This window comes from Zingiber officinale, chromosome 8B (genome assembly GCF_018446385.1).
Source record: "Zingiber officinale cultivar Zhangliang chromosome 8B, Zo_v1.1, whole genome shotgun sequence".
NCBI classification, from domain to species: Eukaryota; Viridiplantae; Streptophyta; class Magnoliopsida; order Zingiberales; family Zingiberaceae; genus Zingiber; species Zingiber officinale.
Genome location: NC_056001.1, coordinates 29454357 through 29476444, shown reverse-complemented (window position 1 = coordinate 29476444; position 22088 = coordinate 29454357). Strand labels below are relative to the sequence as shown.

The window sequence follows — 22088 nt, the reverse complement described above, 5'->3', positions numbered from 1 at the left end:
TTCTTTCCTAATTTTTAATCATATTTCCTCTCTCATCATATTTTCTCTCTCATCATATTTTCTCTCTCCTCAATCTCTCTTATGAGGTGTTGCCACCAATAAGGTCTGGGGTTGAGTTATAATGTTCAAGATAAATAATTTTATGTGCTCATGAGGTATAATATATGTATTTAGGAGATTTTGGATTTAAGATTTAAGGAATTTTTTATTTTTAAGAATTAAAAAAATCGAGGCCCATGGATTAAATCCAGGCGCCTCGATCAAGTTTTTTTTAATCATTTTTTAAAATAAAAAAATGAATAGGGACGCCTAGATTAATTTCAGACACCTAAAAAATTTGTTACGGACCATTCCGTATTGAACGGTTGGTAGCATCAATACATTACATTACATTATATATATATATATTATTTTTTATTTAGTTTTTGTAATTTAAAATAAAATTTTCTTTATAAAAATTTTAGGAGTATTTTCGTCTCAAAGTATAAATATCGAAGAATATTTTTGGCTAAAAAATTTCGTTAATCCCAGAATCAAGAAAAACCTTACTTTCCTAAGGTTTTTCGATTCCAAGTTATATGCCCCTTTTACCTATGTATTAGGTACGAATTATTACTTGGAAATCATCGATTATCTAAACTATAAACAGAATTTTCTTTAATCATCTTTTTGATAGATAATCAAGATTATCAAGGATAATCTCAATCAAATACATCTTAGTATTTAGGAATTGGGTTATAATATTAAAATAAAATACAAATTGATTTTTTTTTAAGATTTACATGAGGTATACAAGATAAGGTCTAGGATAACAAAAACTATATATGCCAACTTCTAATGATCTTATCATTATCATTATTGTAGGTATGTATTATTTCACTTCCTCATTATTGTTACAATTCTCTTGATAAAATTCTATCTTGTTTTTTCTCTAGCTTTTAATATATATCTATATATCTTTATTGAGGAAAGCTTTAAAAAAAAAAAAATTGAAGCAACGCCTGTCGCGGACGAGGTGGGGGCAGATCTTCTAGTCCATAAATTACGGACCAGGGGATAGTCCACTACATGTGGACCTTTGATTTGAATAAACCCCACTTATTTAAAGATGGGGTCCATTCAAATCAAAGGTCCAGATCAGTGGACCATCCCCTAATTTATAATTTGCGGACCAAGAGATCTCTGCTGGGTCCGCATGCTACGGTCCGCAGCATGTATTTGCTGTATATATATTACAATAATGATACTTTATAATTTATATCATGGAGCAATAACGTCATCGAGTTATCCTTCTGGCCCAAATAAGAAATAACGTAACATGTGGATCATGCCATTGCTTAGTTGTATTAACAATTATAGACAAAATACTGTCATCGGATTATGATGCCCTAATAGAGTATTTTTTTTTTTTTATTTCTTAGAGCATCTTTATCACTATTATAATACCTATTATTTCATCACCAAAAGTATGGAGTTTATTGTTATATATATATATATATATATATATATATATATTATTTATATTTTTTAATATTAATATGGATTATTTATTATCTTAACGTCCATTCAATTCTTTTAAAATTATATCATATTAAATAATTATATTTTAAAATATTTAAATTATTATTATTATTTTTAATAATAATATTATTAAAAAAAATAAATTTACTACTTTGGAAAGAAATTAAAATGTTTAGGGTTTAAAAAAAATATATAAATAAGAAAAGATAAGAGAGGGGCGTTCATCCCTCTGAACACCCCCCTCTTTATAATGTTCAAAATGTGAAACCGTTACATCAGCGGCCTCTCTAGAGCCGGTCCCACGGATATGGATGGAGGTAAATGTAGATACATAACTGAAAGCGCATAGTCGGGATGCTAACCCCAGGCAATAACATCCCGAGGATCGAACCCTGGACCTTTCAGCCACGAAACCATGCGCCCCTAGTTGTGCTACGCCCTGGGGACAAATAATGTTTAGTTACTATGAAGTGAGGTGTTAAATGAGTATTTTAATAACTATTTAATATCTCATTATAGATGATCTTAATTATTTAAGAATTAAAATTTAACTTTTATGAATTAATTTTTTTTTAATGGATGATTAATTTAAATGTTAGAATGATGAATCATCTATCATGAATCAGATTTATTTTGATGATCAATTCAAAATTCTTATAGAGATATACCTGTCGGATATAAAATAGAGAAAATACTAATAAAAGTGTTTTTTAATTCTAAAATACATTAAAAAGAGATATTTTCATTGACTGCGAATTTAAGAGTTTTTTTTTTTTTTTTCAAAAAAGTCATTGGGCGGAGGTAAATCTAAATATAGATCTCTTGCCCAAAAACCTAGGAACAACAAGATTCGCCTGTGGGTCCCACCTCCGTCTTTTGCGTCAACCTTTTGCTAAAATGAGTGCCACCGCCGGAAACTGGACGGAAATGTAGGGGTGTCAATTCGGGTGGGTCGGGTCGGGTTGGGTCGGGTTGGATTTTTTTTTATTTTTTTTAACCCAACCCGAACCCGACCCGAACCCGACTTCAACCCAAAACACCTAAACCCGAACCCGAACCCGACCAACCCGATCAACCCGAACCCGACCCATATAACCCGAAAATCCGATTCAAAACGACTTTTTTGGGATATTTTCCCTATAATTCTTCACTTTTATCTCAATACTCCATCATTATCATACAAACATGATATTAATATACATAAAAACATCTAAATTTTTAAAATAAAATTTGATTTAACCCCAAAAAACCCCACAAAACCCTATATTTAAGTCAACCCGGGTCAACCCGAACCCGACCCGACCCAACCCGAAAATATTTAACCCTCCAACCCTCCAACCCGAACCCGACCCGAACCCGAAAATGCCCAACCCGAACCTGATTTTTTTCGGGTCGACTCGGGTTGGGTCGTCGGGTCGGGTTCATTTTTGACACCCCTACGGAAATGGTTCTACTAAAAAATATCATATTATTTTAACCTTTTTAGTTATTTATTTTTTATAATCAGATTTTATCCTATTAATTTTGAGAGCACATGATCTGCCCTTTTGATTCATCAATTAAAATTTTAATCATAGTTTATACATAGTGGTCGACCTTCATAATATTCGTCCATTCAAATTCATCTGATCCTCTTATTTTACCACTTTAGTGAGAACATATTTTAACCTCTTTAATTATATGATAAGGTCATGTATATTATCTTATTGTAACTCTAAAATTAATAGTTTATTTTGTTGCACACAAATAATTTTTTGTCGGAAATTTTAAGAACTTAGCTAAATTTAAAATTACACAGAATTTAAATTCAATTTACAGTTGAGTTGACCTGAGCAGATGATCTCAGACTGCTAGCAGGGGCTGATTTTTATCCAAGTTCCAACCTCAGAGTGACTGAGTGAGCAGAGCGTCCAAGCAGTGAGGCCGGTCAGACGAGGTAGACAGGCCGAGCAGGAGTGGCCGGTCGGACGAGGCAGACAGGTCGAGCAGTGCAGACAGACTTGGCTGTCAGAGAGGTCGGCCGGGTCGAGTAGACAGGCTGGTCGGGTGAAGCAGGCCGACCGAAACAGACAGGTCGGGTGAAGATCTCGAGCGGGCAGAGAAGTATGTCGGTCAGACAAAGAGAACGATCGGGCGAGCTGACCGAGGTCTGCGAGTCGCAGTTTCCTTGAAACAAATTTGTCCACCTCCGGCTGTGCTTTGAGGCTTACAAAAGTCGTCTGTTTCCCAGGATATCCGACCAAGTACTGGTGGTCACGGCGAGCTGAGTGGTACTCGAGCAGGAGTTGCACGACAGATGAGGAGGAAGAAAAATGGAGAGCTTTGCTTTTCTTGCTATATCTTCTGCCTATGATCCGAGCCTCCTTATATAGGAGCTAGAGTTAATGATCTTTTCATTGCCTGATCCGGTATTCGTGTGCGCAGGTCACATTCACATACAGGTTCACACACAAGTCAACTTGGTTCAGTGTAAATCTGGACTCTAAATTTGTACCTCCCCCTTACACACCCACGCATGAGAGAGAGTCTCTCCCTATGCATTTGTTCATAACCTCAATGTATGTGAATCAATATTAACCAATAAAATTATTTTGAAACTTCCAATGTGAAACTAAAATCTCATTCACAATAAAACCTCTTTCCTTTTCTATTTCTTCTCGATTCGACCATTCACTTATTCAACATATTTACCATGAAGCATGGTGGTAGAGGGAAAAAAACTAATCGAAGAAAGGAAATGAAAGAAAATAAAAAAAAAAATAGAAACAAAAGAGAATTAGAGAAATGAAAACACAGAAGGAGAGAAAAGAAATTAAAATGAGAATGATAGATGAGTCTCCTGATGGTTTGGTTTGTGCACATACACGGTCACTGTAAGTTTGCAAACGGTCGTGATCATAATTACATCTACATCAATTTTCTTATACAAAGTATATAATTTAGAATAAAAAATTATTTTATTAAATTTAAATATTTATTTTTTACTAAACCATATATTTTTTTCTTTATTTTTTCTCTTTACTTTATGATGTTTAAGGAATGAAGTCCTTTTTTAAATTTAAAAAAACATTATTCATAAATATAAAATTTTATTAATGAATAGGATAATTAATGTAAAAAATTTTTAGCTACTCATTTTAAAATTTTAAATAGAATAACTAATATGAATACTTCGACGGTAAGCTCGTGACCATGATTCACAACTATATATATCGGGGCCTCAACCCCGCTAAAGAGCAACTTGTGATTGTAAATTTCCTGTTCATAGTAGTTGGTTATTTTAATATATATTTGTTTAATAATTAAAATATCCAACTTTTGGAATCATCCTGATGGGAGTTTATAAAAATAGTTTGCTCTATTCCTCATGAGTTTATAAAAATATTAAATAATATTAAAAATTATGATATCTTTAATTTGATGAATATATTATAAGATTATTATTATTTAAGAATTTAATGATGCATTAATAAACTTTAGTGATAGAATGTTTGGTCTAAAACTATATATATTTTTTAAAAATCGATCAAACTGTGAGGACGTTCAAAAATACTCAACATAAATCTAATAAATCGATTTTTTAATCTAATAAATCGATCATCAGATAAATTTTAAAAACACAAGTGAATCCTAACACGACACACCAGTGTCATCAGTAATTCAAACTGTGAGGACGTTCAAAAATACTCAACATAAGATTTGAACCCTCACTATATTGAAAATCATCATGGTAGTTTTCCACTGCACTGTACCCCGAAAGGTACCCTAGCCTGAAATGGATTAGGGATTGCGGAGGAGGGATCGGGAGGATATAAAATCATATGGGCCATATTGACATAAGGCTGATGTCACGTAATTTTCTTTACAATGAGCCAATAAGGAAGCAGCACATGAAGTCACAGGCCATCCTTCTCTCTCTTTCGTCCTAATCGACCCGGTCCATGGAAGAGGAGGCGTTCGCCGTCGCCACCGCCGCCTCTGCTTGCTTGGACGGCCTCTTTGTCGAGAGCGGCGCAATCGGAGGCGGAAACGGAGGTGTTGCTAAATGGCGACCCCCACCGGGTCGTCTTCTGAAGGGGCATCAACCTCCGGAAGAGGTCTCCGGCGATGCAACATCGTCGGTGTCCAGCGACGAGCCGCCGTCGGTCAGCGGCGTGGAATTGGCCGACGACACAGCGTAAGTAATTAATTAATTTATTCTAGTAAATTAATCGAGAAGGGATCTCATTGTACATAAGTGAAACATGCGGGGTAAAATGTAAACTTAATTTGTATTGCAATAATAAACACCTCTTTGTTAATTATTTGAAAAAAAAGGAATTCTTCTTCTTTTTGATTCTTTAGATATAAAGAATTTGAATTTAGATTTATACACAATTAATTACGCGTATTTTTTGTTTATAAAAACTTGTTGATCTAGGACATTCAATGTGAAATATATTTTTCTTGTGTTCTTTAGGAAAAATGAAAGTAGTAAAAAGGAAAGGAAGCAAACATGCCGACAACCTAGAGTTGCATTCATGACCAAAAGTGAGATAGATCACCTTGAAGATGGATATCGATGGAGGAAATACGGGCAAAAAGCCATTAAGAATAGCCCATTCCCAAGGTCAATTTTATTAATTAATCCTCTGAAATTTAAAGTTAATGATTCATTTATCATGATTTATAAGATATAATTAACTTTTTTTGTAGAAGTTACTATCGATGCACAAATACTAAATGCCAAGTGAAGAAAAGAGTGGAGCGGTCGTATGAAGACCCTAGCATTGTCATTACCACATACGAGGGCCAACATTGCCACTACACTATCTCTTACCCTCGTCCTATCTTCGCCGCACTTCACCTTCACAACGCAATAACTCATCATCATTTCGATCCACCATTGGCCTTATCATCGCCTCGCGTGTTTCCCCCATCATTGCAATTCTATCATGACAATCATTGTTCAGATCAAGCAATCGAACAAACCCAATTCCATGAAGCTTCATTGAATTCGACCTCCATTGATGAAGGTCTATTGGGGGATATCGTGCCATCCACCTTGAGGAATAGATGAGCAAAGGATTACACTTCGGTATGTATTTATTTGTATTTGTATCATCAACTTCTAATATAGTTTGGCTAGTTAATGTATATGGTTAAGATATTATATGTCATATGTGTTTTAAGGAATAATGATGAAGTTTTCGTTTTTATATTTAATTTCTGATTATTGATTTTATATAAATATTTTCTAAACTAATAAGTACAATCTTTGCAGGTCAGGATATGATGAACTCAAAATTATAGAAATTAACTAGTTAATTAGCATTTGTTGTTTATGTGTTAACACAATATATTGGCTGCGTTTAATCTTAGCAAAAACTAATTGTATCTGGATTTCTTCTAATTTTCTTTTAGTTGTTGATTTTACTATGCTACTTTTGATGAGTTTTGTTGTAAATTTTTGTTCCTAATAGATTAGAATGATGACTTCTCGACGCACAACTATGAACGTCGTAGCCATTTTTCGTAAGTCTTAATTTGCCTTGCCCTTCGGATACTACAATAAAATTGGATAGACTTGTATGACTTGCATTGCCAAGAAAGGATCTTTAGTTCACACAACTAAGTGGCCAGATTGTCGTCAAAGTCTACTCTATTTAAGTGTGTGGTTTCGATAGACACTGTTTGTGAAGATGAAGAAACATGTTACACAAATAGAGAGGGAAGTTGTTGGTTGTGAATTCGCAATTGAACTCCAAGTGCCAATAAGCCTTGTTTGTCATGTGCATCATTCCAACATTTAGTTACAAAATGGAGATCGATTGAGGGATAGATTCCGCTTACTTGGATCAGCATCTAATAAACTCTTTCGAAGAGCACCACATGAGATTGAGAAGGATTGATACTTAGCCAGACCATAACTTATCCTGGATTCGATTCAGTACTCTGAAACTCATGAAAATATATGATAGCTCCCAATAGAAGCAGTTGTATCAATCTGATCCAATTCTGTATTGAAGTGAGATCTTTTCTGCATTGGCTCCAAGTTGCAATATTTTGAGTTGAAGTTCTGAATTACTTGTCGGTGGTGTATGAGCTTCCAGGGTGCTCCAATGCTGAGGTTGACGAATGACACCATACATTCTATAGATCTATTTGTTTAATTCACACCATTCCGTATGATTCTAGTCCTTCCAAGTAATCACATCCTATGATACTTTGTTGATTCGAAGAATTGTAAGTGATGCCTCAGTTTGCAAAGTTCCCGCAAGTCTTCCATGATAAAGCAAGCATCAATCTCACAAAGGTCTTGCTGTGCCAAAAATGAATTTGCCTCCGTGAAATATGCTGAAACAGCATAAACGGCGCTGATGTTAAATCTTTCAACCTGAAAATTCTGAAGACAGTGAGTTTAATCAAGGATTAATCAACACACAGAGTATTACAGAAATTTTACAACTGTCACGTTGATGAATTTTATACCAATAGCGAAAAACATTCATTTCAGCTCAATTGAAAACGAAACAACTCAACTCTAGAAAAACTTCATACAAAATCAGAATTAAATTCATGTCAATCAGATGAAATACTGCCCGCCTTGGTACACAACTTTACATGATGAACTTCCATTGTTTCTCGAAAGAGATCAAGCATCATCAATGAACTAGCCATAATCTGTTTGTATCACAGGCTCAAGTAATAGGAAAACATGCCATCACTAGCAATGTGCACTACTGATATGAATCAGAATCGTAAGCATGTCATGAACTGAAGACTTCAGCTGTATAAACAAACAAGCAATTTCAACAACATCCCACATGGGCCTTTAAATCTGTATGTTTCATGCTCCTGATATGTGAAATTTGCACAGTCCTTCACTTTGATCTTTTTAGTTACCACGCATATCAATATAGCGCAATTGTGTTCATTTCCAATTTTTTTATACGTGGAAGAAGTAACTAAAAGATCAGTGATGGTAGAGAGCAACACATAAGAACAAGTGAAACAATTTTTTTTTCCAAAACACACACACACAAATATAATCAATGAAATACAAGAAACTTACCAGTTACCTCTTTGCTCTCTTAGATTCAAGTCTTGATTGGAGTAGCTTTCTAATAATGAGCATATAATTCTGAAATCTAAGGATAGCCATACAGTACTTCTTCAAGTATTCCCACTCGAACTTTTTTCTCATGAAACTTCAAATTGTTTTACTTGGTCCTTTCAGCCAAACCAGCATCTTTGACTATAATCTAAAAACCAAGAACAAGATCAACCAAAGAATGGTTGTATTATTTATTGGCAACTAATTGTCATTCTAGGCCAATTTTGATCTCGTTGTGAAAAGAAGTGTATAAATAGATGCTATCCAAATGCTTATCCTTGTTTGAATCAAGATATTAGAAGCTGTGGGGATTACAGAACAAACTTTAGACAGGACTTTTCTACCAGAAATCCCCACAGGAGCAATTTCCACCATTAAAATGGTGAAACCGATTCGTGTCTCGAGCAATGATTTCCCTACCAGTGATCTTTGAAACTATTTTAAGAAACGAATGACAATCGCCACAAACTCTAAGATTCTTGTATATCCTGATTGGGATTCCACTGGGCAACTCAATAAGCCCAAAACCAAGTGCCAATCTCTCACTGTGATATCTTAATAACTTCTCCTTTTGATCTGCCTCAACATCATGAAGATCATATTTAACCTCAAGTTTGTATTCTAGCCGATCAATCTCATTCCTAAGGTCCTCGAGTTTAGCATAAACCTCGGCTATTCTTGGATGGTGGTTCTCCCCAACGATGAATATGTGAACCTTTCCTTTAGCATTTATCCAACTCTTCCCTATTTCCTTTTTTGCACTGCTATCCTTCAAAAGCTTCCGGGCTGTGGAAACTCCTCCCCATTGTTTGTTCGCAGCATATATGTTAGAAAGCAAAACAAGATTTGCTGCGTTATCAGGTTCAAGCTCAAAAAGATGCTGAGCAGCGACTCTTCCCAATTCAATATTACCATGCACACGACATGAATTAAGCAGGGATCCCCACATGGATGGAATAGCCCTGAATGGCATACTACTAATCAATTCCCAAGCTTCATTAATCTTCCCAGCCCGGCCAAGAACATCGACCATGCAAGAATAGTGAAGGGCATTAGGTCGAACTGCATTACCTTTCAACAAAAGATCAAAATAGCCACGGCCATTTTTGACTAAACCCATGTGACTGCACGCAGACAGAACAGATATATAAGTAACTTCATTCGGCTGCAGGCCTAGTTGCTGCATTTTCTCAAACAGTATCATGGCTTCACAAGGTCGGGCATGTTTGGAAAATCCTGTTATCATCGCATTCCACAGTATGATATTCTTTTCTTCAATATGACCAAATACTAAGTAGGCATCGCTTATGCAACCACATTTTGAGTAGAAATCGATGAGAGAGCTAGCCACAAAGAGGTTAGAGCCAAAACCAGCTCTAACTACAATTGCATGGAGCTGTGTTCCTTCTGTAATTGCTGCAAGACTAGCACATGCACAAAGCACGGCAGAAAGTGTGAACTTTGTCAACTGCACTCCCTTCTTAACAGAGAAACCAAAAAACGAAATCGCTTCCTCGAAAAGACTATTCTGCACATAGCCTGCAACCATAGAACTCCATGTGACAGATGATCTGTTGGTCATTGCATTGAAAACAAACTGGGCGTCACGGATCATCCCGCACTTAGCATAGACATCAACCACTGCAGTGCAGACATACACATTGGAATCCATGGCAACTTTAAGGGCCAAAGCATGCAACTGTTGGCTTTCTGCAATAGCAGAACTAGCAGCACAGGCGCAAATCACACTCGATAATGTGAACTCACTCGGCAACGTGCCTTCTCGACGCATCTGCAAGAAAACGTTGAGAGCCTCTGTGCCCTCTCCCTGTTGGGAATGGGCGGCAATCATGGTATTCCAAGTGACCATACTTCGTTGGGGCATCCTATCAAACACCTGACGAGCCATATCGACGATACCACATTTGGAGTAAAAGTTGATCAAAATGTTGCAAGTAAGAACATCTACGAGCAAACCAGATTGAAGTGCTAAACCATGACAACACTTGCCTTCTCTGATCAGTCGATCCCTTGCGCATATTTGAAGGAGTCGCTGGATGTTGGAGGATCCGCCGAAGTAGCCGCTGCTGCAGGAAACTATTCCCAATCCCTTGCTTGAGGTTTCTGGTAAAAATCCAGTTTTGGGGAGAAACCCATGGAATTTAGGGTTGATAGATCGCAATCTCCAGCGTTTGGAGATCAGCATTCTCGCTCTCTGCCTTTGCGGTGGATTAGCATTACATCGAATTGTAAATTGTAATTAGAGAAAGTTTCACTTTGCTCCTCTAAATATTTCAGGAATTATATTTTACCCTCAAGCCCAAATCATAATTAAGTTTAAATTTAAATAAAAAATTAGTGGTAAAAAGGGCGAAAAAACAACATCAACATCAAGCCTCATACTATATATGCATCATAATAATTGCCTAGGACATATCTAAGTATAGCTAAGAAAAAAAATACAAGAATTTTTTAAATTAATTGATTAAGGTAAGAGTGCTAACTGAAATTACAATTCTTCGAATTAGTAATTAATTTATTAACTAAGATATTTTTTTTACTTGATAATAATAACTTTATTCATTTTTAAAATTTAAATTTAAAGTACTGATCATGTCATCTATATTTGAATTAGATCTTCCTTTTAATATCATCAAACTTTATCCTTTAACATATCATCATCTATATTTAATTTAATTTAATTTTTTTTTATTATTATTAATTAATTTTTTTATCTTCGTATTTTTTTTTAAATATTTCTCATAATTTAACATTATCTAACTAGAGTATTAATTGACTATTTAAATATATATTTGTACCATCTTAATATTCTTATTTTTTATCATATTCATTTTGTATATTACACTTTCATTTTCACATTCTTATTTTCGTAACTTTCAGCTTGAGTCAGAACTCTCTCTCTATATTATAAAAAAATCTTAATAAAAAAGATGTTTATAAAATAAAAAATTAAAATAAGAGAGTTTTTTTTATATATTCAAGGCTAAATTGTTCAAACAAAATTTAAATAATTTGGTAAACTATAAATTGAAAGAAACGAAATAATAAACCGGAATGTAATTAACCTTTCCATCAGCATTTAATGGTTAAATAAACCGATAATGCAATCATTATGGTGCTAATTATTTGTTTGCTATTTATTGCAACCAGCGCCCACTATGAGAAAAACTAGCCGTTGTGCCTTCCCCTCTCCCTAATCCATCAACGTTCGAGTTCCAAATCCCCACTTTATACCTCTTCCTCCTCCTCTTCGATCCTTATCTGCCCGCGATCGATTGAATTCTGAGTGAGAAATCGCGGTCATGGCGACCTCCGCAAGGCGATCCCAAGCTCCCAGACGCCAAGAAGCTGGATTCCGGAAGCTCTCGGAGAACGTCGACCCCAATCTCCTACTATCCACACCTCGCCGGAGACCGTCTTCGAGGTCGCCAGCAACGAAGCCGGCGAAGCAGATCGAGTTGACCCCGAAAAGAGAGGCCTTTGTCACTCCGAAAAAAAAGAGCTTTTTGACTCCGCAGAAGGGTTTGGAACCGAAAAGGTGCCCTGAGGAAGAGGAAAGAAGGGGAAATGTGGAGAGGAGAATCGGTGGCGAGGTGGAGGAGAAAAGCTCGGAAGGAAGCTCGAAGGCGAACGCCATGAGGCGATTGATACTGGAGGAGGCCATGAGCAGCCTGCCGGCGCACGGGGCTGGGCGGGTTATGTACCTGGTGAAGACTTTCGAGAGGCTGCTCTCAATTCACAGGGAATCTGAGGGGGAGAGCCGTGGAGGAGAAGAAGACACGAGAAAGGTGAAGAATTGGGCTTTGCCCGGCATGGACTTTCGACCCAAAGCCAAGGCCAGTGGATTCTCCCCTTCGCCCGTTTCATGTTCAGCGGAATGCATAACTGGAGATTGCCCAGAAGAAGGTTCTTCCGAGGATAGCAGGTCAGTACAATATTATGAAATCTTAATTGTCCCGATAGCTTTAAGGCTGTGGAAGATCATGCAACTTCAGTACAGATATGGAGCTTATGCTGTTAAAAAAGAGCAAACTTATACTTTAGTTTTGATGTGTAAAAAACTTCTGCAATTGCATAAGATTTCATGGCATATCTGAAGTAGAAAAATTGTACTTGTACATGCTCTAACAATTTTGTTCTTGTAGATTGAGCAGTGGAAGCAATCGATCTGATGAAGGGAAAAGGAACATGCCAAATGTATTCAACATTGCTTCATTCCTCTTCGATATTGCTTTGTTCTATATGAATCTTATTGCATACTATGCTTCTTTTATGTAATTTTCATACTTTTTATAGATGCTGAGGTTGAGCTAATTGATGTTCTCGTAAATTTCCATCTTTATGTTGCAGAGCAATGGTTCGTCAAGAAGAAGCTGGAATAAGAGGCTCAAAGTGAAAACCCCCCTGCCTTTCAAGTTGAGGACAGAGGTACGTAGAACTAGTCCTTCGTGGGGTTCGTTCATTTATAAGGTTAGTAGAATACAATGAATGCTACTTTCTTAAGTTCCCACCTGTATGAAGCATAACCGAGTTCCTTGACAAGTAGATACAACTCTAAGTGAAGGATACGATACATGATAAAGTTTTCGCAAGTATTCCATATGCTGAAGGGCACTATGTTTTTTGTGATTTGGCATTTGTCTACAAGCAACACACTGTATTTGATTGTCATAAATATACTGGCATGCTTCGTACAATTCAATTTAGTGAACAATCTTCTGTTCTAAAATATATAGGACCCTTCTTGTGTGAAAGAATGTCATTAATCATCTGTAGTTGGTTTTCCTTTACATCTGTTGGATATGCACGAATCACACATCATTTAGGCAAATGGATAACCTTGTTACAAACTTACAAATTTGATCAACCAAGAAGTAGGATAGCTCTTGTTCGGATGAATATGATATTTTATAGATGAGAGTAGATCGAAGTACATTGTGGTCTAAGTAAGACTAATCTTTACTATGATGTTACTGAATGTTCATCGTGCAACGTGTGACCTGTTGCTGATATTGCTGCCCGAAACAACACGGAGAAATCAGTTTCCCTCCTGACAAATATAAAAACTTTCCAATTTTTAATCCTGAACTGAGATGGGTCGCAACCGTTCCAAATTCTATAGTGAAAACAATATATTTAGTGCTTCCTCAATTTTACCCCTCATTTGTTAGTTCAGTGTTTGATTTTATTTTTTTTCTCCGTATAACCTTGCAGCAGAGGGGAAGGTACAAGGAAGAGCAGTTCTTCAAGAAAGTGAAGGAAATGCTCATGGAAGAGGAGAAAAAACGCATACACATTGCACAAGGGCTCCCTTGGACTACTGAAGAACCCGAGGTGCGAAATTTCTTATTTGTTTTTCCATTCCCCTTAAGCGAAATTTCTCAAACTTGGAAGGCCATAACTTAGTTGTTCTGCCATGAGTTTGATTGTATCCTAAATGTGAAATTTACTTTACTTTCATTTCTTAGTTCTCCTCAATTGATGTTTTGTTTTGATGAGATTGAATTTAAAACTGACCAAGTTTTCATGTAATGTAGATTCCAGTAAAACCTCCAATAAAGGAACCAACAGAACCACTTGATCTTATCCTCCACAGCGATGTGCGTGCTGTAGACCGTGCTGAGTTTGATCTCCATGTAAGTTCACTGCTGCACAATAGAAACAACAGTTGATCGGTAATTTTTTTTCTGTTGCATAGAGCTAATTGTGGGTTGTTAATCACTTTGTCAGATTGCTGAGCGCATGAGCTTCCTTGATCAAATCAAAATGGAGAGAGAAAGGCTCCTTAAGGTTTACATAAAATGGAAATTTTATCTTTTGCAATTTGATTTTCTTGATAATTAAATTTAAAGCTGTCTGTTTAGCTGCAAGAAGACGAAGAAATAAGACAACTTCGAAAAGAACTTGTTCCAAAAGCTCAACCCATGCCTTACTTTGACCGCCCTTTCACCCCCAAGAAGTAAGTATCCATCACTTGGCTTTCAAAATATGCACTCAGCACTGATATTTTACTATTTTGATCATTCAATTTTTAATTATATCTTGTTTGTTTGCACCGCTAAAGATCATCGAAAGCACGGACAATACCGAAGGAGCCAAGATTCCAAATTCACCGGCTGAAGGAACCTTGAAAGAATTCAAACCTGTTCTCACATTCGCTTCAAAATTGGTAGTAATTATTGTTTGTATAGGTCTCAGAAACAATTGGAGTTTCCAATTGCTGTTGGAAAGGGTAGGAAAATGTCTTCATTAATGAATTTTATTAACAATTTTCTAGTATTATGATATTGTTGTTTCATGAAAGATGTAATCAACCTCAAATATTAAAGTTGAATATAGATATTATTCTACGACCTTCAATTTTCTTAGATCTTTTGTATGTTTTAAAAAGTAAATGGTTTTTTTTTTTTGAAGAATCATGGAAAAAGACTTGACATGAATCTAATAAAAGGGTTATAAATGAACTAAATATTTATAAATTTGATATTTATTTTGATAAGAATTTATTTATGTTTGCTCAGTATTTAAATGAATAAACTTCAATAATGTATTAAATTAAATGAATAAGTTTAATCATATTCAATTTGTTAATGTATAAACATTGTTTTGTGATTATCAAATTTGTAAAATAGATAAAGAAACTATTGAAATAAATAAATAAGTTTATAATATCAATTCCACTAATCAACTAAACAAATTTTAAAATATAAAAATTTTAAACAATAAAAAAAATTTGTATTGAGAACTCGATAATAAATAAATAAATCAATGGAATATATTAAAAATGGTCCAAGAACCTATAAGCTCATAAAAAGGAGTTAATTACCTCGACATACGAGGTAAACTCCTCTAACCACCCATAAAACAAACACACAAACAAGTATACCGACACACTGACACAAGTTATCCACGGCTACTTACAGACCTCGACATACGAGGTAAACTCCTCTAACCACCCATAAACAAAAATATACATAAACAAGTATACCGACACACTGACACAAGTTATCCATGGCTACTCACTTTCAACGCTGGTCCACAAAGCAATATACATATATTTGGATCTTGCAAAGCATCCTATCAACATCCGGAGCTATCCTCTCATAGCGACATCTTTTTGTGATTAACACCTTTGTAGTGCTGCCCAAGGGTCTAAAATAGCACTTTTACCGAACGAATCTCATAATTGATCGCTATCTATTGTTTCACCTTGTTCCATAGAGCACAAATGATAGAGCACTAAAAAAACAAATGATAGAGCACTAAAAAAAACAAGTAGTCGTTTGACTTATCATGTTGTCGACAAAGTAAGGAACCTCAAGCACTCTAAACAAATTAAGCTACAATTAAACTTGGACCAACCTCAAGAGCATAACAAAGAAACCAAATCAAACTTTTTTTTACAACTGGGCATCCGGATTTTATAAGCCAACTAATCTTGAAATAGATGATCCGACCCCAAATTCCACCTACTAGGTAATAAATCTAGGAAGCGAGGTAGCTCACATCCAGCTTTACAAGTAGTTCAATTATCATCAATGTACCCTAAGTGGAAATTAAATTCTAATTGTTTGGGAAATGCATCTTAACTCTTGCCACCACACCAAACCTTGTGATAGAAATTAAATCAAACTCGAACAATATTTAAACAATTTGATTCATTTTAGATTTGATTAATAATAAGTGAGGTTCGATTATTAACAAGTGAGTCGTGTGTTAGAAAATTTGTACAAGACCATGTAAATAAGCAAATAAGGTGCCACTAAGATTTATTGCAATCTAACAGAAATTCTTTGAAGTATATCATACATTTCTCTCAATAAGACATTGTCCAAAACCAAAACAGTTTAAATCAATCCAAACCATCATCTACTGACGTTTGGTAAACACAAAAGTTATACTAAATCCTGAAGTAAAAAGTTTCTTAATTGGAAGAGTTCCAATAAAGTAGTAACTAGACACGGCCAGCCACTTGATCGAGATCCCGCTGTCCCTGAGAAGTGATTTTTCTTCCACTGCAGTAGATAAAAGAACACATTAAGATGATAGAACTCGACCCCACGATAATAATATTGAAAAGGAACTAGCAATTTGTTAAACTAGCAAACTCATTGTTTAGGCTCACAATACAATTCAAGAAGGCTCTAACTTCTATATAAGACAGCTAAAATGTGCCATGAGAAGACAGACATGAAAATGCTTACCCTTTAGGATGGATCTCAATGATATTCATCACTTGCAGTTGCTGCAATATGTGGCGGGCGATTGCCCCACTGCTCTTGCAGAAATGCGGCGGGCGACTTCCATTCCTCTTCCGGCCTCCATAAATTTTCTGAAAGCCACCTACTCCAATGCCCTGCCTTAAGTAAATTTTGCGGGCCATTGAAGCTGTGAGAAAAGATAAAGGGTGAGACTGGAATGTATGACAACTAAGCTTCCCACTAGAAAGGCAAATCGTATAGATGTAGTCGTGTTCATGTTACCTGCTCTGATATAGTACCAGTCTGGGTCATAAGGAGCAAGCTCCTTGAACCTCCCAGTTTTTACAATATCAGTCCACTCGGGAAGCTCAATCTATCGAGGAATCAAGACAGAAATAACATTAGCAAGAACATTATATGGGTGGAAATAAGAGTGAAATGAAATAAAAAGAACAATTTTTTTTGAGAAATTAATTCCATCATTTCCTCTATTTTACTTCTTCAGTTCTTCTTAAAGTGGGAAATAAGATACATGCATTCAATAGACACAAAACAGCAAATACTTATCCTCTCGATAAGATAATAACTCTTTTCTTTTTTCCTCTTCAGTTAAACTATTTCATCTACTTTCTAACTCCTCCACTTCAAGTAGACACAAGGAAAACATTAAAAGAAAATAACAGTATCCTGGACCTCATATCAATATCTATCTATTTGTATAATAAAAAAGAACAGGTTTTCTAGTATTCGAGTAATGGAATATATATCTTAAAGATGGAGCCTAAGAAATTACTTGAAACCAAATTACGAATTACCTGGATATTCTGAGGGAAGGTGAAGTTGATTAAAGTAATCAAATAGTGTAAAAGCATCTTCACCTCATATTTAATCATTATTATCATCAATTCTTTGATCCCCTGGCAATATCTATCTATTTTTTAAAACACTGACAATTTTTTGATCGCCCTCTAGACCTTAAACTTTCCAATCCAATAGATTTAATAAGTATAGAACCTATTGATCTCCTTTAAACATGTTAAAAACGTCTCAACCTTTGCTTCTGTCAATTTACCACTTAAAACTCCAATTTTTGAGTCATTTCTTGTTTCAATCAGATCGTAGGAAATCCTATTCTCACATTAAACCGACCAGAAGAAAATAATTACATAAGCATATAAAATGGACAGAATTATGATTGACAAATTCTGAAAACATAAATCAGCATCCAGGCAACTAGGAATCAAACACAAAAAAGTCGCAGCATTGGCAAAGATTTATCCACCGTATAACAAAATCAAAATCATCGAAGAATAATATCTGAAACTCGATCAATATATAGAAAAGAACCACAAAAAAGGATCTTTGAAGTAGATTAACAAAGCAAAAGGAAATTGGACCGAACCTTGCCAGATCTCTTGAGATGGGCGGAGTAGGCCTTGACGAACTCGTGAGGCGAGACATCCTTCACGGTCTTAGCCACCTGGTTCTCCATGCCGCTGTTCAGTCTCACCTCCTCTTCCGCCGCTACTTCGTTAACAAATCAGGAACAAACCTAGGGTTTCTAGAGCGGAAACAAGGGATTCATTTATATAGAAAGCAACGTATCCATTTCACTTGAATGGATTCGGATTCTTGCCATGAGAATTCGGATCCGGATCCTATTAACTACCGTTTGGATTCAATCATTCAATCATATACAAAAGGTATATAGAAGTCCTTTTTTTTATTTTTAAATTGGAATCGAGTCAAATAAATTAAATAGTTAAAATTTAAATAATAATAATATTTTTTTTCAAAATAAATTGAATTGAATCGATTTCATCAATTAATTTGATTTAATTATTCTTTTACTCATTTGGTTATAGGGGTATGAAAAATTCAGTTAAATTAATCCAACAAATTTAATTTAAAAATTTATTTTGATTATTTCAGTAATTTATTTTTTTTTTCAAAATATCTATTTTTTCTATTAATTCTGTTCAATTTTTATTTTAAATTTTCTTATTCAATTAAATCGAATAAACTAAAATACATAAAATTAAACCAAAAAAATTCCTATAATAAAATCATAGTTAAAAAATAAAATAAATTTAATTTTGATTAAATCCATCAATGGTAAAAAAATAGTTAATTTGATTTTTTATTGAATTAATCGATATTTTATTAGTTTGATTTGTTCAATTTTTACTAAAAATTTTGATCAGTTCAATTAATTTGAAAAAAAAATAATTTATTTAATTTGGTTTAATTCAATTTTAACTATGACGAAACTTAATGATGAAATTCAGAGAAAAAATGAGGAATATAATTTTCTATATGTAATGAATATAATTTTCTATATGTATATTACATATGAACGTTTTCATTTATACACATTTACATATGTTAATTAAGGGAGAGATCCATCCTAGGATGTAGCGTAGACGATGGACGTATGACATCTCTAGCGTAATGACGAGGGGTAGATTCTCAGGAACTGATGGCTTGAGGTTTACCTCACCATGTGCCTATGGCCTGTGTACATGCATTTACCTCTTTCCATATCCATGGGATACTAGGATGCCGCTAAAGTAGCGGATCTACTTTTTTTCATTATTAAGGAATTGTCCGCAGAGGAATCGTACAGCGAAGAACCAAAGCACACCAACTATCTTGCATTGATAGCGTACGAACCAGACTCTAAGAGCAAATCAGAAGACGGGTCCGAACCCGGATCTAGCCACGAGTCCACACTCATTTCCAAAGGTTCTGATGAGATACATCTTAGTTTAAGCAAAAAGTTTTTTAAGATCATTGCATGTTTAAATAAGAAATTAACTAACTCTGAAAATAAAATAAATGAACTAACAAAAGAAAATAAAATGCTTAATGAACTATTAAAATCAAATTCAACGACTGAGCTGATTCAACCTGAAATCCCAACTCAAGTTGCAAAACTTGAGGAGGACAATTTCAGATTAAAAAGTGAAATAGTCGAACTAAAAGAATTACTAGAGAAATTCATAACAAGATCTAAGTATCTTGACGTGATACTTGGATCACAAAGAGTTGTGTGCAACAAGTCTAGACTAGGATACAAGTCTAGCTCAACCAACAAAATCTTTATATCCCTAGTAAACCAAAATAAAAATCAAATTAAAACTTGGGTTCTAAAAGCGTGCTTAACCACGCGAGTAGGACTCAACCAATACTACGTATCTAAAAAAAAATATACTATTTAAAACCAAATAAACAAATTAACTCAAACTCAAATCCAATGAAGCCACATAAAGCAAATTAAACTAAGCCTAGATCAAGGAAAAACAAAATTAAGCCAAACTCAAATTATAATCAAGTCTATTATAATAAACAACACAAATCAAAACTTAAAATCTAAATCTAAAAAATAGTTGGCACTTCCAAAAATAACAACTTACCCAGATGGGTAATTAGAACTAGTCTAAAAAGGGACAAAAGTTTAACTTGACCAATAGTACTAGTGAAGTTTTGGATGATAGTAAGTTAGGAAAACTCTGTCTATGCATGTCTAGAAAGATATGACTTCGACCTGGTGCATTTGACTTAGTGGAACTAACTGAAGCTACCCCTTACGGATTCTAACTAATTAGACCAAGTTTTTTGTATTAAGTTCAGTGGATAGGACTATTTGAAAACCCTCGAAAGCATGATTACTCTAATGATGTCTAGGTGACTCACCATAGCCCAGAAGTTTATCAAAGAATGTCTATTTGTTGAACCCAAAGCTAAACTTGAAACTAACACAAAGTTAAACTAAATACTGAAATTAAGCTTAATTCATCTCACAAAATCATAGGATTCCTTGATTAAAAATATACATCGGATGATATGGCTAAGACATAAAATTATAATTAAATTAAAATTCAAATTCAAATTAAAAATTCAAATTCAAATTAAATTAAAATTTAAATCAAATTAAAATTCAAATTAAAACTTAAAATTAAATTCAAATTAAAAAAAATGCGCAGACGCCTACCAAAGGCGCCTCCGATCCCATCGGAGGCGCCCTCGGGAGGGCGGGAATATTCCCGCCCAAACTGACTGAAGGTGCCTTCAGTCGGTTGAAGGCGCCTTCCATAAGACATAGAAGGCGCCTTCAACACTTCAACCTGGTGTTGAAGGTGCCTTCGATCCAACTTTTTCCAGCGAACAAAGTCGTGCTCTGCTCACGATTTTGGACACAACAAGGCACCTTCCAGTCGCTTTCTCTTGCGATCTTTCATCTCCAAACCTCAAAAATGCCTCCTAGATATACCTTAACTCAATATATCTTATCAATACTTAGTTTACACATATTTTCTTTATAAATTTGTGTTAATATGCTTGTTTAAAATTAGAAAAAGATGGCATGTTGCCCTTAGCCCTAGTAATGCTCCATCTGATGATGCTAGGTTTCCCTCTGAGCGGCTTAGGCTAGATTTTCTTAAGCATACATATGTTACACTAAAATCTAGATACCTAAATAGAACTTTCTTCACCCAGTACTGTGCTCCTATTAGAGAGGTTATAGATTACTACCAGTTGGGTAAGTTAGTTGACTACAGTCATTCAGTAAACCTAGATTTGTGTGTCTAGTTCTATAATAATTTAATTAAGATAGATGACCTGACCTATTCCACCAGAGTTGTGGAAAGGATTTTCACTTTTCTCCCACTTGTTATATGATAGTTTAGGACTTAGGAGATCCGCATATCCATTTTTGTGCTACCCTAGTAGGGATCTGCCATTGGCGAGCCCTACTCCCACATTACATTAGATACTATCTACATGTATTTTTTGGGGAGGAGAAACTATCTATAGTGATAGACTTTAGGTCACACTCTCTTAAGATCTAGGAGTATATCCTATATAGAGTCTGACCACATGTATTTTGTCGATCACATCTCGTGAAGTAGCGATGATGCGACCCTCCCACTCCTTCTTTTTGTATGCCCTTTGCCATCGTCTAGACATTGATATTACATTACATATGTTTCATAATGTCATTCATGCGTCCAGTCTCGCCACTAGGTTACAGATTCATATGCCCTATTGTCACATACTGACATACATATTCTCGACCATAGGGGTAGATATAACCCAGGGTACGACCACCTCCCTTAGTGCATATGACAAGATCGGGCAGCGTCAGTTTGCATTAGTACATATACACATCACTGCTCAAGGGGGACTAGCCTGGAGAGTGGGACCGCAGTCAGATATACCAGGCGAGGATGAGGACGAGTTACCCT

The 22088-nt window shown here is 35.2% G+C and overlaps 4 protein-coding genes across 10 annotated transcripts; 2 read left to right on the top strand and 2 right to left on the bottom strand.

The window, feature by feature from the left end:
* Window positions 1–5366: 5366 nt before the first annotated feature.
* On the top strand, window positions 5367–7116 carry LOC122014884 (probable WRKY transcription factor 57). Of its 3 annotated transcripts, none has more exons than XM_042571382.1 (4): window positions 5367–5698; window positions 5981–6130; window positions 6217–6598; window positions 6984–7116. In XM_042571382.1, exons 1-3 carry the CDS (start codon window positions 5463–5465, stop codon window positions 6578–6580), a joined length of 750 nt encoding a protein of 249 aa, XP_042427316.1. In that variant the 5' UTR covers window positions 5367–5462; the 3' UTR covers window positions 6581–6598; window positions 6984–7116. The 3 variants fall into 3 exon arrangements, with proteins under 3 accessions (XP_042427316.1, XP_042427314.1, XP_042427315.1); XM_042571380.1 differs by lacking the exon at window positions 6984–7116 and adding an exon at window positions 6785–6948; XM_042571381.1 differs by lacking the exon at window positions 6984–7116 and having other exon boundaries at window positions 6217–6776.
* LOC122014881 (pentatricopeptide repeat-containing protein At5g04780, mitochondrial-like) lies at window positions 7078–10859 on the bottom strand. 5 transcript variants are annotated; one of them, XM_042571377.1, is made up of 3 exons: window positions 10628–10762; window positions 8576–10514; window positions 7078–7897 (listed from the first exon to the last, which is right to left on the bottom strand). In XM_042571377.1, the coding sequence occupies exon 2, from the start codon at window positions 10500–10502 to the stop codon at window positions 8958–8960; it is 1545 nt and encodes a 514-aa protein (XP_042427311.1). In that variant the 5' UTR covers window positions 10503–10514; window positions 10628–10762; the 3' UTR covers window positions 7078–7897; window positions 8576–8957. The 5 variants fall into 5 exon arrangements, with proteins under 5 accessions (XP_042427311.1, XP_042427308.1, XP_042427307.1 ...); XM_042571374.1 differs by having other exon boundaries at window positions 7078–7906; window positions 8576–10859; XM_042571373.1 differs by having other exon boundaries at window positions 8576–10859.
* A 964-nt stretch (window positions 10860–11823) lies between these two features.
* LOC122014883 (targeting protein for Xklp2-like) lies at window positions 11824–14998 on the top strand. Its single transcript, XM_042571378.1, has 8 exons — window positions 11824–12563; window positions 12784–12835; window positions 12989–13066; window positions 13853–13972; window positions 14176–14274; window positions 14369–14428; window positions 14503–14597; window positions 14703–14998. The coding sequence occupies exons 1-8, from the start codon at window positions 11941–11943 to the stop codon at window positions 14767–14769; spliced, it is 1194 nt and encodes a 397-aa protein (XP_042427312.1). The 5' UTR covers window positions 11824–11940; the 3' UTR covers window positions 14770–14998.
* Window positions 14999–16382: 1384 nt separating this feature from the next.
* On the bottom strand, window positions 16383–18415 carry LOC122014885 (40S ribosomal protein S19-like). The gene is made up of 4 exons (XM_042571383.1): window positions 18242–18415; window positions 17122–17212; window positions 16843–17026; window positions 16383–16653 (listed from the first exon to the last, which is right to left on the bottom strand). Exons 1-4 carry the CDS (start codon window positions 18329–18331, stop codon window positions 16593–16595), a joined length of 426 nt encoding a protein of 141 aa, XP_042427317.1. The 5' UTR covers window positions 18332–18415; the 3' UTR covers window positions 16383–16592.
* Window positions 18416–22088: the final 3673 nt, after the last annotated feature.